General features: G+C 37.1%; 1 protein-coding gene across 1 annotated transcript in view; it reads right to left on the bottom strand.

Annotated features, from left to right (window-relative positions):
• Window positions 1–16,534, bottom strand: part of lcp1 (lymphocyte cytosolic protein 1 (L-plastin)) — a 22,141-nt gene extending 5,607 nt beyond the window's left edge. Inside the window, exons 1-13 of the mRNA XM_057852997.1 lie at window positions 16,444–16,534; window positions 14,924–15,094; window positions 13,358–13,433; window positions 13,142–13,290; window positions 12,949–13,072; window positions 6,995–7,127; window positions 6,502–6,749; window positions 6,291–6,433; window positions 6,128–6,223; window positions 2,585–2,780; window positions 2,437–2,515; window positions 202–316; window positions 6–136 (exon numbers count right to left, since the gene is read on the bottom strand). Of these exons, the coding sequence (XP_057708980.1) occupies window positions 6–136; window positions 202–316; window positions 2,437–2,515; window positions 2,585–2,780; window positions 6,128–6,223; window positions 6,291–6,433; window positions 6,502–6,749; window positions 6,995–7,127; window positions 12,949–13,072; window positions 13,142–13,290; window positions 13,358–13,424 (1,481 nt within the window). The 5' untranslated portion in view covers window positions 13,425–13,433; window positions 14,924–15,094; window positions 16,444–16,534. The remainder of the gene's footprint in view (window positions 1–5; window positions 137–201; window positions 317–2,436; window positions 2,516–2,584; window positions 2,781–6,127; window positions 6,224–6,290; window positions 6,434–6,501; window positions 6,750–6,994; window positions 7,128–12,948; window positions 13,073–13,141; window positions 13,291–13,357; window positions 13,434–14,923; window positions 15,095–16,443) is intronic.
• Window positions 16,535–16,592: the final 58 nt, after the last annotated feature.

A 16,592-nucleotide genomic window follows, 5' to 3' on the forward strand; every position in this document is an offset into this window, starting at 1 on the left:
GCTACCTCCTCATGAGCTGCCAGAGCAAAGCCAGCGTGAGTGTCCGGTTTCCGGCGTGGAGGTCGTGGCCTCCGATGCCCACCAGTGAGAATTTGGCCTTCTTGCCCAGCTCCACCGCGTAGTTGCAGTTCTCCAGCTGTAGTGGGAGACACGGACAGTTAGGACAGGCACTAGTCGCTTGGGGGGCTGGGTTGGGGTCACCTTCTTCATGTTGCTGCCCAGTTTGGGGTACGGCGGCTTGTTTACACGCTCCCAGTCCACCGGAATTTTAATCTTCTCGTACAGCTGGAAGATGGCCAGCGCATCAGCGAGGTCGCTGCAATGAACAAGTAGGTACTACTGTTATGACACTTCAAAAAATACTCGTTACCATTTTTAGTTAAAAAAATAAAATTTGACTTGTGGAAGTGCTAAATCAAATACTGGTCTTCTCAGATTATAAACTGCTACTTTTTTCAAGACAATTAAGAGTTCTTACGTTTTAAAGGGTTAACCCTTTAATGCCTGCAATATGAAGCAATTATCAGAGAATCACAAAATTTGAAAAATAAGGTCTTAATGAAATTTTTTTTTTTCAAATTTGTATAAAGAAAAGTCAAAATGCATACATGTAATAAGCGCTCTAATATCTTTAACCCTTGCAAACACCTGTTTTTTTTTTTCTCATGGAACCTGAAGATGCATGTGTTGCCTTGCATCCATCTTTTTTTTTCAAAAAGAAACGTGAAAATTCTGAATTAGTCTCAAAATCTTGAAATTTTAGATGTATCAAATGTGATACATTTGGCAATATAGGGTTAAAGAAAGAAATAGGGTTCTAAATTAGTGTTTCAAGACAGAATCAGGGTTTTAAATGTTTCACCCCAGAATTGGGGTTTCAAATCATGTTTTTAGGACTTGGTCAGGGCTTCAGGACAGAAATAATTATCTAAATTGTGGTTTCAGGACAGAAATTGGGTATGACATGGTGTTTTAAGCCTTTGTCAGGGTTCCAAGAAGAATAGCATCGACTCCACCATCAGTTGACAAGACAGCTCCCACAGACATTGTGCAACCGACCCAGGCAGAACGTTGAGATGGCTTTCACTGTGATAAACTCAAACACACGTGAATGAATGAACACGCTGCATTCTAACGCCGGATTTAGGTGGAAACAGGATAAAGGTTTTACTGCATACAAGCGGGCAGGAGTGTCTCAACAGTGATTTGGTCGAGAATTCAAGGTAATTATTATATTAAATAGCACCATGCATGCACTTTGAAATGTGAAAAAAAATCAATGGATAAAATTTGTGTAACTTTGGCTTGAATATTTACGTAAAATGAATGATAACTGCCTGTTTTTTGCTTTTATCCAAGAATCTCCACTGTTTTACGTTCATATCTAAAGAAATTGTGCCATTTGAGCATTTATTTACAAGAGTTTTCAACTTAAAAAGCTGTTTCGTGACGGCCCCCATGTTGGATTACACAATACCATAACTTTTGCTTTGAATATTTACGTAAAATGAACGATAACTACCCGTTTTTTGCTTTTAACCAAGAATCTACACTGTTTTACGTTCATATCTCCAGAAATTCTGCGATTTAGGCATTTATTTAGACGAGTTTTCAACTTAAAAAGCTCTTTGTTTTGTGACGGCCGCCATGTTGGATTTTGTTTTTCTACACGTGACATTTAAGTTGCTATTTCTGGCCCAAAAAAAAAATTTATTGATTCTGAAAATATAGGTGATTATATATGCATTTGGTGACGTTTGTGCATCTAGCGTAAAATCTGGGAATTTTATAGCCATTTTTAGTTTTGTTATACTTATATAAAAAATAATTCATCAGGATTTTATTATGGAACGAATTCGAATTTTTTTATGCCGCTGCTCATGGAGACGGATGCCTGTTTTGATTTGAAGTTGCAAGTGGCTTTGGTATTGAAAATATTTGAAGTTTTTAAATTAGGCCCCCTACGGATCGGCCCCGAGCTAGTGTCCCGTCAACTGATAGTGAAGTCTATGGGAAATTTGGGAATTGGTGTTTCAAGGTAAAATTAAGGTTTCAAATAAGGTTTTTAAGACTTGGTCAGGGTTTCAAGACAGGAATGGTGTTCTAAATTGATGTTTCAAGACAGAATGAGTGTTTCAAATTACGGTAGGTTTTTTGACCTAGGTAAGTGTTTCAAATGAGCATTTCAAGTAGCGTTTTTAAAACAGGATTTTCAAGTACAGTTCAAGACAAAGCTAGGGATTTAAATTGGGGTTTCAATTCCAATTAGGATTTCAAATAAATTCAATACTAGGGTGGGGTTTGAAAGTTGGACTTCACACAGACAAACTTCAATCTGCCTCCCCCATCCCAAATGAATTAGACATCTTATCGCCATTGTTGGCAGCCAATTTGAAGATGTTGTCAATCATGTTATGTTTGATGACGTTGTCTTACGCGTAGAGATGATTGACACGAGGATGGATGCCCAAAGAGTTGATCCAATTCCTGAAAGTGCGTTCTTCTCGCGTTTCGCCTAAAATAAACACCACAAACAAGTCAGTCAGGCATCAAGTAAGGTGTCAAGTGAAGCCAGTGAGGCCACCTTCAATGGAGCCCCAATCTATGTCCTGGTTGTCTGGTTTCTTGAGGGCGGGGTATTTATGGAAGAGGTTAGCGACAAAGGCAAGGTTGAGTTTGGGGTTTCCACGGACCACGTCTGTCGCTGTCACAAACTGGCGGCACCCCATTTTTTCTGCCTGCACCAGCATCAACTCAGCCCGCTGAATATCGTCTTTCTCCTGAAACAGATATTTAGAGGAGGGTTTCCAGATTTGGTTAGGGTCGCAGGGTGGAGTTTGAAATCAAGGAGCATACTTTTCAGTAGGGTTTGAAGACTGGTGAGAGGGCAGGATTTCAGTGTTCACTATTATTTACGCAACAATTAAACGTTGTATACGCATACTCCTAAAGCGGTTTTACGCACTTTTACTTGCAGTTGGGCTACAGTGATCCCTCGCTACATTGCGCTTCAAACTTTGTGCCCTCTGTCCATCACAGTTCTTTTTTCAATTAAAAAATAAATAAATTCAAATGAGCTGTCCCAAGCCGATCACTTAGTCTCAATCTCCCTCCTGCTCCTCTTTGTTGGACAGGCAGTGCACTGGAGTTGCTTATTACAGTTAACAATGACTGACAGATGTTAAAGTTTGATCTTGCCAGAGATGCTTGGAAGTCAAAAGTTCAAAGTGCTGCATGCGTCAACCATCTTTTAACTTGTTAAACAGTTGCTGTGGCAACTCATTGTGTGTAACTGAGGAGCTTGAGCAAATTTGCATGGGCTCACTCAATGAAGTATTTGATAAAGACAAGCATTTTTCTACTTTATTTTTTATTAACGATAATTTGGTGGGACAGTAACATGTTTAAAACTCATCGTAATCATTACATTTGGGATTGGCTACACAGCCACATGAGGTGGACTCACAAAAAATAGAGATGTATTGTCTGTATAATTAAAAAAATATATATTACCATTAAAAAATAATAATAATAATGATTATTTTGATTGAAAGTTGTTTTTTTTTTTGATTGAAGCAACTTTTTTGGGGATTGAATGATTTAGACACAAATGTCCTAATCATAATATGGCCCAAACACAAAAAGGATGGCTTCAATCAAAGACAACTTTTTAAATGAAAAATTAAGTGTTCAAATGCAAAATTTTCAATCTCAAATATTTTTTCGCATTGAAAAACTTGACTGAAATTTTTCCTTTTTTGATTGAAGTAATTTTCTTTTTGAAAATCTATATTTTTTTGAAGCAACTTAAATTGAACTTGTTTTTTGATTGAATAATAAAGACAAAAAATGTCCTAGCGAAAATGTGGCCCAAACACAAATTCACATTAGTTTAATCAAAAAAAGTTGCTTCAATAAAAAAAAAAAAAAAACTTCACTTCAATAAAAAAATTTAAAAAATCAAAATAAAAATAAAAAAATCAATCAAAGAAAAATAGCTTTCACATGCATTTTTTTGAGTGTCAATTTTATTTTTGCATTCAAACACAGTTTTTTGGATTGAAGCAACATTTCTTTCGGTTGAAAATATATATTTTGATTTAAGCAACTTTTTTTGATTGAATAATAAAGACACAAATCTGCCTCCATACTGCTCCACCCAGGGGATACAATTTTTGACTGGGGTAACTACATTGGCACGACACCAGCGGGCGTACCATATTCAATGGATGACGATCTTGGCAAAAAGTATTGCCTAAGCAGCCTGATTTAGAATTCCCCTTAAGAATGATGGGAAACAAAAAAACGCTCATTGTGAACTTATTGTTATAAATATTCTTGTAAATTAATTTTATTGCTGACACTGCGTTTCGGGGTCATCAACATGTTGTGCCCGCCCTACCCCAAAAGTCAAACTCCGCCTATGCATGCTTGACCTACATCTATCGCTATTTATAGGGTCTGTTATTTTAATTAGAATATTATGTTCAGACTCATTTATCGACATGTTCAATATGCATGTTTCCTTTCTCCATCAAAATTATTGTTTCGGTCCAAAGTTTCCGTTGGACACTTTGAACCTTATTTTTTCTATGTTTTGCTAATCAAAGTTTTTCATAAATTGTCTCATTTGAAAGCAGGGGAAGTATAAAGTGTAAGACAGGCAAGAAACATGATGAATCCAAGTTAGAATATCTGTATTACAGTATTTTAACAGTGACAATATCTTTTCTTATGCCAAACATCTTGTTTATTTGGAGGCATTTTTGGGGTCGCTTCGAGTTGATTCTAAGCAATTACAGGTTCACTTCCTGTTAATACTTGGTCACTTCCTGTTGATTAGGGGAAATTTCGGGATCACTTGCAGTTGATATCCGGTCAATTCCTGTTGATTTGGGGGGCTTTTCGAGAACACTTTCTGTTGATATCAGGTAATTTCCTGTCAATGTCAATATACAGCCACAGATGGCATTGGCGTACAGTATTTGGGCGATAACGGCATGAATGGAAAGTGAAGTGGAACTAGTGATATTTTGGGGGATTTTTTATTTTTTGACGATCCAGGTTGAAAATAATTGAAAGGAAATTTTTGCGGTCCTGGAAAAAAATGGAATTGGGCGAAGATTGTGAAATTTAGGTAAAAAATTGTGAAATTCTGTTAAAAAATGTGAAATATTGAAAAACTTTGAAATCTTTGGTGAATATGTTGAAGTTGGAATCCTGCGTGAAGAGCATGAAAAGGATTGGGAAGGATTTGGAGCCGAAATATTGAATGAGCCATTGGAAATAAATTGAAAAAAAATGTGAAAATTGAAAGTTATTGGTCAAAAATGGTTTGAATTGCAAATATCTGAAATTTTGGGTGAACATTTTGAAATTGGAAACACCTGAATTTCATGAAAAAGGAATTGAAAGGTTTCAAAGCTGTCATATTTCATGTGAAATTATTTTTTTTGTTCAAAAAAGTGAAATTTTGGAAGAGCTGTGAATTTTTGGGACAAACTGAATAGAATCCTGCGAGGCCTGAATTTTTGGAATATGTTGAAGTTGGAACGGAGTGAATCGGTAAAAGTGTGTGGAAGGAGCAGCCAAGCCAAAAAGTGAGGGGAGATGAAAAAAAGGAATTGTTAGAAAATGCTTTTCATTACAGCCAAAGCTACTATCAATAATAATAATGACAGTGAACACTCAAATCTTGCCACCCACTGCTCATAAGTGGAAAAAAATATTGTTCACGCCACATTTTACTGGCCGATTAGCTAGAGTAGCTAAAAGAGGTTTCTCATCCAAACAAGACTTGAGAAACATTGGAATAAATGATTCTAGACAAACTAACTGCTAGACAAACTAAATTTATGTTTTCAAATCAGAATTCAGAAAAACTCCAAATTGATGGCTTTAAGACATCCAATCCATTTGAACTAGGAGGGAACAAATGTTCATCCGCGGCCACCCTTCCAGTTCATATGGATTGGACATCGACTACAGACAAATTCATTTAAATTCACAGCAGAAGACTGAAAAGAGCAGCCAGATGATTGGACATCTGTCACCATCTATGGCACCAGAAGAGTTGAGGTATCAAGATTGAACTGATTTTAGAAATAAAATTTTAAAGGAGCCTCACGTGGATTCCCATCATGTCGATTTTGATGGGCGGTCCTAGGCTGTCATTGCCTTTGGGCGCCACCTGATGCAAAAGGTTGAAGTACGCCCTCGAGTCCTGAACACAACACAAGCAACCATCATTATCCCTCAACATATGTACGTCCAAATACTCCTTCTCCTACCTTGATATCCGAGCTGAAGTTGTTGATCCTAGGCACTTTGGCCCCCTCCAAGTGAAAGTTAGCCCAGCGTAGCAGCAGCTCCTCCGGCGACAACTTCATCAAGTCCTCCAGACTCTCTCCTTCTCTCAGCAGAGCGATCAGAGCTGCCGCGACCCAAAAACATGACCGGCATCAATCCCGTCCTCCGCCGTCACAGCCACGGAGAACACACCTTCGTTCCGGCTGAGCTCAATATCGGCGAATAATCCGATCTTAATGATCTGCCACAGCAAACCGAGAACCAGGTGCTGACGACCTTCCTTCAGATCTTCGGCGCCGATGTTGACCACGTGGCAGCCGATGGCCGAGGCCGAGTTGAGGGCCAGGTTCAAGTTCTCCTGGATGGTGAAGGGGGTCAGCTTCTTCTTGTTGATGGTGCGTTCGTCTATGGTGTCCTCCACGGACAGGTTGATCATCTTACTGACAAGAGATATGGCTACTCATCAGGGCTTGGGAATGCCAATTAACTCGCATGCTGCCAGAGTTCAAATGGACTGGACGTCTATCTTTGTCAATGGCAGTGAATACGTTAAAAAAAAAAGTGTCTTTCCCCTCTGGCCAAGTGAAACCTCCTAACAATTAGATTACAATTGGTAGACATCCAATCCATTTGAAGTGGGAGGGTAGCAGCGAATGAACATGCTGCTTCGCTTTTTTTCGAGTACCAGAGAATGATTCCGTCTCCTACGGCCGTGAAAAGCTCGTCAGTGTCCGGATCGGCAGGCAGGACATGATTGCAGTCGGGGTCTTTCTCCAGAGCTTTGTTGATCCAGTTCACAAATGCTACCTTCTCTTCCTCTGGAGACACAAACACCACCGCCAACATGCAAAACATGGGTGTCAAACTCATCATTGTTGCGGGTCACGTTTTAGTTAAGGTTCAATTCGATGTTTGTTTAAACTAATCAACTCATCGACAGTTAATGAATTAACAAATAAATCAACAGCTATTTAGATAGTTAAACTAGTTCATGGTTAAAGTGACGTTGTTGACCTAAAAATCTTTTTTCATTTTTCAATTACATATTTTTTCTGATGAAAAAACAGTGAATATTTATTTTTCATTTTTACCTTTTTCATCTATTTACATTTTTAAAAAGTGTTTTTAAAAATATTTTTTTTACTTTATTTAATTTTAAAAAACTAAACAAATGTCTCTAAAATGTTTTTCCTTTTCAAAATAGAGAAAAATAAGTTTTTTTTTCTATTTCTGTAGTGCTCAATCTTCTATTGCAGACTATTTCTTATTTGTATTTTAGACAGAAACATGAAGTCGACAAACATAATTACCGTAATTTTTGCAGTATAAACTGCTACATTTTCCCCTCATTTTGAAACCTGCAGTTTGTAGTCCAATGTGGCTTATTTGTTGATTTATTCGGCTTGATAGGTAAAACTTTATTTGACTTTATCATAAGACTGTCATAAGACCAGGGGTGAAAGTGGCTAGAATTTCTTGCTGGAACTCCCCGACGTGAAGGTTGCCATGGAGCCAGAATTTTTTTATTTATCTATTTTGTCTTTTCTTTTTTTTTAAAGGGGGGGGATAACCCCAACCATCTCCTAATTTTTATTTTCCCTCATTTCCTCACATACTAAATGCTATATCTCAATTTTAACTACTTAAGAACATAGAACGTATATTAAAATTGAAGTAAATGTAAACATTTACTTTTTAAAAAAAAATAAGATATAAGTAACATACATTCAGAAAAATAAGTACAAATAACGTATATTATGCAGAATGAAATGGAATATATTTTGAAGATCATGCAAACATTGACTTTTTGAAATCAAAAGGAAATTAATCAGTAGCCTAACATAAATGAACAAATTTGGGCTGTCAAACGATTAAAAATTTCAATCGAGTTAATCACAGCTTAAAAATTAATTAATCGCAATTAATCGCAATTCAAACCATCTGTAAAATATGCCATATTTTTCTGTAAATTATTGTCGGAATGGAAAGATAAGACACAAGACGGATTTATACATTCAACATACTGTACATAAGAACTGTATTTGTTTATTATAACAATAAATCAACAAGATTGCATTAACATTATTAAGATTCTGTTAAAGCGATCCATGGATAGAAAGACTTGTAGTTCTTATAAGATAAATGTTAGTACAAGTTATAGAAACTTTATATTAAAACCCCTCTTAATGTTTTCGTTTTAATAAAATTTGTACAATTTTCAAACAAAAAATAAACTAGTAGCTCGCCATTGTTAATGTCAATAACTACACAATGGTGCTGAAACCCATAAAATCAGTCGCACCCTAGCGCCAGAGAGGGCGACAAAACACCAAAAAACACAAGTAACAAGTGGACATGACGCTGTGCTCTCATTCTAATCTGTTTGACCGGGGCATGTGCATTAAATGCGTCAAATATTTCAACTTGATGAATTTAAAAAACTAATTACCGCCCGTTAACGCGATAATTTTGACAGCCCTAGAACAAATATAAGTCCAAAGTGCACATTGACAGCCAAGATGATCTGAACCTCCCCATCAGAGCAAATAAAACTAAATATATAAATAAGCCTCCTCAATTCTTTCGTTGCTGTTTAAGATTTGATCAATTTTATGTTGCATTGCCCTTTTTTGTTGCATCAATTCAACAACCTTATTTTTTAAAAAAAAATTTTTATGCTGTTCCAGAAAACATGCACAGCGTCTCTGCTGATCACATGTCAGTGTCAGCCAAATGAACGGGTAAATGAGTGTAGGTGTTTTGCTTTGCTGCGTGCTTTCGCACATTGACTTGACTTATCATTGTCAGACTCAGGTAACCACAGAAACCTCCATACCGTCCGTGGAATAAAATAAATGATAAGAATCGGTGGAAACGGATTACACTACACAAGCACTTTATTATGCTAGTTGTGAACACTTGTGTATGTAAATCTGATGTTGGTAGATTGTTTTCTTCTTGGAGATGAAATGCATGTGTGGCAGCTTAGCATTTTTATTTTTTTTTTACATAGGGTTTTGAAAGTTGCTGTCATATTTTCGGAAACAAAGCACCGTGTACCGGAACAGCATTCTGGCCCTGAATCTTACACCGGAACTGCATTCTGGCCCTGAATCTTACACCGGAACTGCGTTCCTGACCGTTCTGGCCCACTTTCACCCCTGCATAAGACCGTCAGAATTATGAGAAGACACTGTCATGGGCATTAATGAATGCGTATGACAGATGTAATTAAGTATCATCCGGCAAATTTTGTCACTAACTCCATTTTTGTCCAGCTTAGATCTTTCACATCCATTCAAAAGTGATGTAATTTGGTAGATGACACTAAATAAAATAAGCATTCATTAATGCTCATGACATAAGACAATGACGGTCTTATGACGCCGCTGTCAAATAAAACTGTTGTAGAGTAATATTTTGGTGTTAATGTCCCATAACACAGTTAGGGCAGCTGCAGTTTATAGTCCAGTGCGGCTTATCTATGAACTAATGCAGTTTTTGTGTCAAATTGGTGGGTGGCGGTGCACCTTATAGCCCAAAAATTACGGTACTTTCAAGGGGAACACAGAATGATGTGGCGCGCTTGAACTTGCGCCCCAGGCCTGTGATGCAAAATATTGCTCCACATTCCCCAGGCTCAAATCCTAAAATTTTGGTTCTCGCAGACCATTGCCATTAAGAGACAGCCACTTTTAACTCTTTCAGTGCTATTGACAATGATAGACATCCAATCATATGGGTCTTTTCACCTTTCTACAATGAATTTAAATTGGTTTGTAACTACAGGGTTCACCTTTTCAGCGTCCAAATTCAAGCACTTCCGTGTCCAAATTCAAGCACTTCAAGAACAAATTTCCAGCTTTTCCAGTACCTTTTAAACATCTCAATGTTGTTGTTTTTTGTTCTACAGTGGCTGTGAGCATTTTTTGGCAATCTCTGAGCGTATCCAATAGCAGAGATGCTGGCGTAGTGATAGCATGATGTCCGGTAGATGGAGACACATAAGTCACGGCTGAGGAAACCTTGATGAATGCGCTTTCATGAAGTTTGGGATACTCAAAAAAATGGCTCTCACGCTTCCAATCGCTAAGCTAAATGTCATCTCGATGTACCGTATTGGCCCGAATATAAGACGGCCCTGATTATAAGACAACCCCGTCTTTTTCAGGACTCAAATTTGAAAAAAAGACTTTGAACACCAAATTAATTTTTATACAGAAAATAATTACAGTACATCTGAAACAAATGATTATAACAATATATTTGAGAGAAAAAGCATGTTATTTTGCCTCATTCAAATCTTAATATGTAAACTAAAGTGCAATCACATTCGTAAATGAATGGCTTCTGGTTTTTGAAATGTAAATAAACCAATCTTTTGTGATAAAACAACAAAATTGCAATAATTGCATTAACCGTCAAAGTTAAGTCTAACTGTAACTGTAGTCTTGAAACAAATCTGAATAAGGAAAAACATTGCAATAAAATCATGCAAACTGGTTAAACTTGAGTAGCTGAGATCTGTCATGACAGAACATCGCTTCAATGATATCTGGCGCCATCTAGCGTCGTGAATGGGTCTAATGTCTTGACCGCGAATTTAAGACGACCCCTCTTTTTCAGACTTATTTCAATGCAAAAAAACACTGTCTTATATTCGGCCCAATACGGTACTTTTGTGTGAAACAGTAGTTAACAACAACAACAAAAAACTTCTCAGTTCTCGTTGAAACTAGTCAAGCTCTTTACAAGGTCATTACACTCTCCTACACCTTAAAATAAGATAAGTGGCTGTTTTCTTGTGCAACAAGAGCCAGGCGAGCAAGTCCTAGCGGCGACAAAGCTGTGCGTAGTGGCTTCAAGCCGGATTACACTGTGGAGGACGCAAAAAAACAGTGACAAATAGAGGAACTGGTCAGGTGATAAAAGTATTGTACAAAACCACAGCAAATGCATATGTATGCATTTAAATACAACTCTATTTGTAAACTGTTCACGTGATTAAACTCCAAACTACTATGATATGATGCAGGACAGCAAGGGAAAGCAACTTCAGAATGAGCGTGTAGGAGCGATGAAACCATTTTTTTCCTTTTTTTTCTTCATTTGATAATTTTCGTTTTAAGAAAGGGTGCTGAGATATATTGTGTGTCTAACACTTCCAAGCTTTTTCAAGGACTTTACGCAAAATTCAAACATTTTTCAAACCTTGAAATCCAAGTATTTTCAAGGATTTCAAGGATCCATACGAACCCTGTAACTTGTAGACGTCGAATCCATTTGAATAGCGTACCGCACGAATGTTAGTTTTAGACCGTGACATCGCCATCATAACGCGGAAGTGGGTCATTATAGACACGCCCTCGCATACAATCCATGTTATTTCTGCTTGTTTTCTCCGGTAATCTTTCCAAAAAGAAAATGCCGATCAAACACTGCTGCTATGGAACTTGTAGAAACGACTCTAGACATTACGACATATGAAAGATGTTTTCTTCATACGTTTTCCAAAAACAAAAACTCAGATGAAAAAATGTAAAGGATGGATCAACTTGCGCGGACGTCCAAGGTCAAGCCATTCACATTTCATATCCAGTAAACATTTTGTTGGGGCCATGGAAGTAAGCTATTTTGATATTTTTACTTATTTTTTAGCGTGGCGTTTTGCCGTGCTGCTTCTGTCTGACAATTGAATGACCTGAAAAAAAATAATAAAATGGTATCTGACTGCCACTGTTACCTTTTCTGTTGTAAAAAAAACAACTTTAGTAAGGTGGAAGTGTAAATAAATTAAAGAATTAAGATTTGTTATTGATGAAAAAATTAAAAGTTCATTGGCTGTCACTGAGTAGCATTTGCGATCGCTACACAAAAATAGCAATGTAAATTGCCCTTAAGAAGGAGGATATAATATTTAAGAAAGACAGGGCATATGTTGGTAAAGGATAGATTGTTGAGACAGGAGAATGTCATTGTCAGTCGCGTAAGGCAATGCACACAAGAAAAGGTGTCGATAAAAAAACTAACTCTGGATCAAGGTCGGCTCTTTTTCCCGTCTTTTTCAACTCTTGACACTCAAGCCATCTCTTGAATTGAACATTCGTATGTTCTTCCACATGTTTACCAGTAAATTTGGCACCATGGACATCATTTTCGGACAGAATTGGTAGGTTTAGCTCGGTAAACATCTTGTTCGTACACTATTTCCATTCATTTACTATCAGGGACAAACGGGAGGTTGACCTGCCTAGCAACAATTGCTAACGTCATGAATATTAATTCGCAAAACTGACGTGTTGCTTGCGGTACGCCATTGTCATTGCAGCTGATGAGTTCAAATTTGGTCTTCCACTGGCCAAGATGCACTCTCTCCCCAATTTGTTTGTCACTAGTAGACGTTCAATCCATTTGCACATTTACTCGCAGTTCAAATGGATTGGATGTCTATCACCGTCAATGGCAACCAATGAGTTAAGGACTTGGTTGCCATAAAATCCTTCAACTTCAGTAGCAAAAAGGTCTTCAGTTCAGGACTTCAGTTCTTAAATGTCATCTTAAAGGTAACTTGAATCTGTCCATCGTTCCTTCAAACGATGTTTCCAATTTTTGTTGTTCAGTTCTTTCCATCTATCTTACCCGAGTATGAGTGCTGTGTTCCGGCCTGCTCCGAGGTTCCGGCCACGTTTCGGATCCCTTCCTTCTTGTTAATGGCCTTTCGGAAAGTCTTGCCCACTTCGGTACTCTTTAGGCCTTGAACGATCTGAGATGTCCCAAAATAATGCATTGGTGGAGACATTGGAGGACATTTTGATGTTTGCAGTGGACTGACCTGAGTGAACTGCTGGAAGGTGAGCTTTTCACTGGTGCTGGTCAGCTCCTCAATTATCTCGCGGACCCTGAAACCTGGCAGACCCAAGTTGGCAGCCCGGAAAAGATCGTTGATTTCTCCTTTGCTGAGAAAGCCATTGCCGTCAGTGTCTGTCAGAAGACGGAATGGGAGAGTCAGGCGTCAATGGACAGGAGTAACCGATGCCAGCATTCTCACCGATTTTAGCAAAGGCTTCTCTTAGATCCTCCAGCTCCTCTGGAGTGATGTTTGGCGTGTCGGCCATGACGGGTTGCTGCAAGAGATGAACAATGTGAAACGAAAGCCAGAAGAGGAAGTGAGGACACTAGTGATTTCATACTGTGGTGCAAAGGCTGTCTCTCGACTTCCTGCTTCACATCTCGCGCTTCCTGTTTGATACTCATCTATTTGATACCAAGAAATGCGCAGTTTATCGAAAACATAATCTTAACTCCAACGTACTCATAATGCAATCACAATGCAAATGTCATCTAATGATAATGAACCTGATAAAAATCGAATGCATTATAGTATTTGCAAGACTGCAACCACTAGCTAGCTAATCTTTGTTTGAGGAAAATGAGTGAGTTGAAATTGTCTGTAGCTCATGTACAAGTGTGTTCATTAGGTGTTTGATCGCTTAAGTGCTCTGGGGTATTTTTGAGCTGGTCTTTTTTCAATGCTTATAAGGGATCTGCTCGCAAAAACAGCATTTTTGGACCAAACTCATGAAGTGAAAGTTTCAAAGTGAGGGATTAAACGTTTGCATCTTGAGGTACAACTAATATAGTGTATTTTAATGTCATCCATATATTTTAAGTTTTACCAAATATTTCAAATGAATAAAATATAGTGATCAAATTTTCTTAATTTATCAATGACTGTGATTTGTTTTTGATATCATCTAATCTCGATAATTTTCACGATTTCTTTTTAAACTTGCTTTTAATCTTTTTTTTTTTTTTTAACTGGGAGCTTCTATACAATGGAGTCTACCATTGTAAATTCATATTAGGTTAGTGGACGCACCATAAATGTGTTTTTTATTTTAGTGCACAATACTTTTCTTTTGAATGTGTTTCATCGGTAGTGCAGTAATCCACCTGAAACCCATCAAGATTGGACTTTTTCAGGGACTGTGCAATGTCTCCTAAACTAGTCAGTTTGTCTGTGTATATGAAGATAAAATTAATGATAAATTAAATGTAATCTTATTAGTACCCAGGCATGATTGTGGTGGCCCTAAATTATAGAATATTTCATTCATTTTGGTCTGTTCTTTTTTTGAAAGCAGGCGTCTCATCATGCGCACCTCACCAAAGTTAGTGCAGGCCAACATGGCTGCCAAGACACCCCCGCTGTGTGAAACCTCAAACTTCCTTTTGTTGCCATCTGACTTCTTCTTCCTCATGATAAATAAAAACTTCTACAGATTTCCTTTCCAAGCTATGCCAAGACTTTCAAACTATGTTTCCAAATTAAGATGGGTTAAATTTTGAAAGCTAGGTTTCGAACAAGCGCTAGGATCAACATTTAAGGACTAATGGGCCTACTGTAGAGTTGTAAATAAGGGTTAGGGTTTTAAATGTGGGGTACAAGGTTTAAAGACATGGTATGGCTTTTAAAACTCAAACGTAAGTTTCAAGATCTCAACTAGAGTTAAGGTTTGAAATTTTGAGTTGCATGTCAGGTTTGTGTCTTTCTCTCCAACCATGCGGTGGTGCATTCAGGGAGCATGCACGACATAAAAGTAGAATCACTCACCTGAGTGTGAAGGTGAGGACGAGCTGAGGATGGCGGCGACCGGTCTGCAGCACGCTGGTGTCTGAGCGACCGATCATGGAGTCGCAGCGAGCAGGAAGGAAGTGAGTGACACACGCCTGTCGCTTAAAGCCCCACTTTTGTCTTTATAAGGCAATGGCAGACAAGGTGACACTGCGGGGAGTTTAGCACACGTAGGACGTTTTCGATATTATGAGCACACACTTTTGCAAAAAGTCACTGATGAGTCAGCACGAGATAAAGTCACTTGTTGTCATTCACCTTGTTTTTAGTTACGCACATCAATTAATTAGGTTTAGGGTAACAGTTTTAATTGCAAAGTATGGGTTACAAACAATGATTAAATTTATAAGTTTGGGTATCAATACCAGTTTAGGGTGAAAACAAACATCACAGTTGAAAATGAGACAGTTAAAGACAGTTCGAGTTTCAAATTTTAGTTCCAACTCAATGTAAGGTTTCAGATTTGAGTTACAAACAGGATTAGGGTTTCTAATTAGGGTACTGAATCAAAGGGTATCAAACTTGGTTAATACTTTCTACTCATTTAATGTAATTACTATGAAGCCTCAATTTAAGTTTTTAATCATTTTGATTGTATTAATTTTTTGAATCATTATTTGTTTTTATAACAAATATCATAAAAATATTTAAATTAAAAAATATATATATATAATAATTAATAGTAAAACATTTTTATTTAAAATATTAAAAATAAAATGAAAATATAAAAATAATAATTTTAAATATTTTTTTAAATTACCATTAACCTTTTATGGGCTATATAGGCCAATCACTTAATTTACATACTATGAAATTTTATTATTTTTAAATTCATTATTTTGGCCTATAAAGAGAGTCTTGGTAATTAAAAAAAAAAAAATCTAATGTAAATTAACTCATTATATTAACATAATCTGAAATAAGTCATAATGTTTTAGTGTTATTAATTATTATATTGTTTTATAATTATTTAGATCTTGTTCTAATATTAATATTTACAGATTACCAAAAGTAGTCACTTGCCTTATAAAGTGTTTAATTCATTGTTTAGCATTAATGCTGAATCATCGTTGCCAATTCTCCCAATTCAAACGGATTGGGCGTCTATCGCTGTCAATGGCAGCCAGTAAGTAAAGATAGTTTTTTTCCAAAACAAGGTAAAGGTTTCTAATTAGCATCCCAATCAACATCAGGATTTAAAGTGTTTCAAAGCAGGTTTTAAAATTAAGAGTTAAAATAATAAACAATTGTTTGAAAACAGGAATTTGGGTTCCCCCTCAAGGTTCGGGTTCGAAATTTGAAAAAAATACAGCTTCAATTTAAGGTTTCAAATGAAGGTTTGGAAAGTGCTAATGTTGTCGTCATGGCATCACTTTTTGCATTGCATTAACATTAGCTTTAAAGCTAATTGAAAGTTTACCATGTTTTAACTTAGCTTTTTTACGACTTGTTTGCTCTCTTTCACATGCACGCACAAAAGTAAAAGGTATTAAACTCACTGGGAGGCAGCGAAGAAATTTCTCTGGTGGCGCAGTGGAGATTGATGTTCGACAACATGGCTGGCTCACACTGATGACATCGTTCACGGACATCATGGGATTTTGTCACAGAGGCGCCTGAGTCACATGATGCCGTGATGTCATTAGTT

The sequence above is a fragment of the Corythoichthys intestinalis genome, chromosome 12 (assembly GCF_030265065.1).
Source record: "Corythoichthys intestinalis isolate RoL2023-P3 chromosome 12, ASM3026506v1, whole genome shotgun sequence".
Classification (NCBI taxonomy): domain Eukaryota; kingdom Metazoa; phylum Chordata; class Actinopteri; order Syngnathiformes; family Syngnathidae; genus Corythoichthys; species Corythoichthys intestinalis.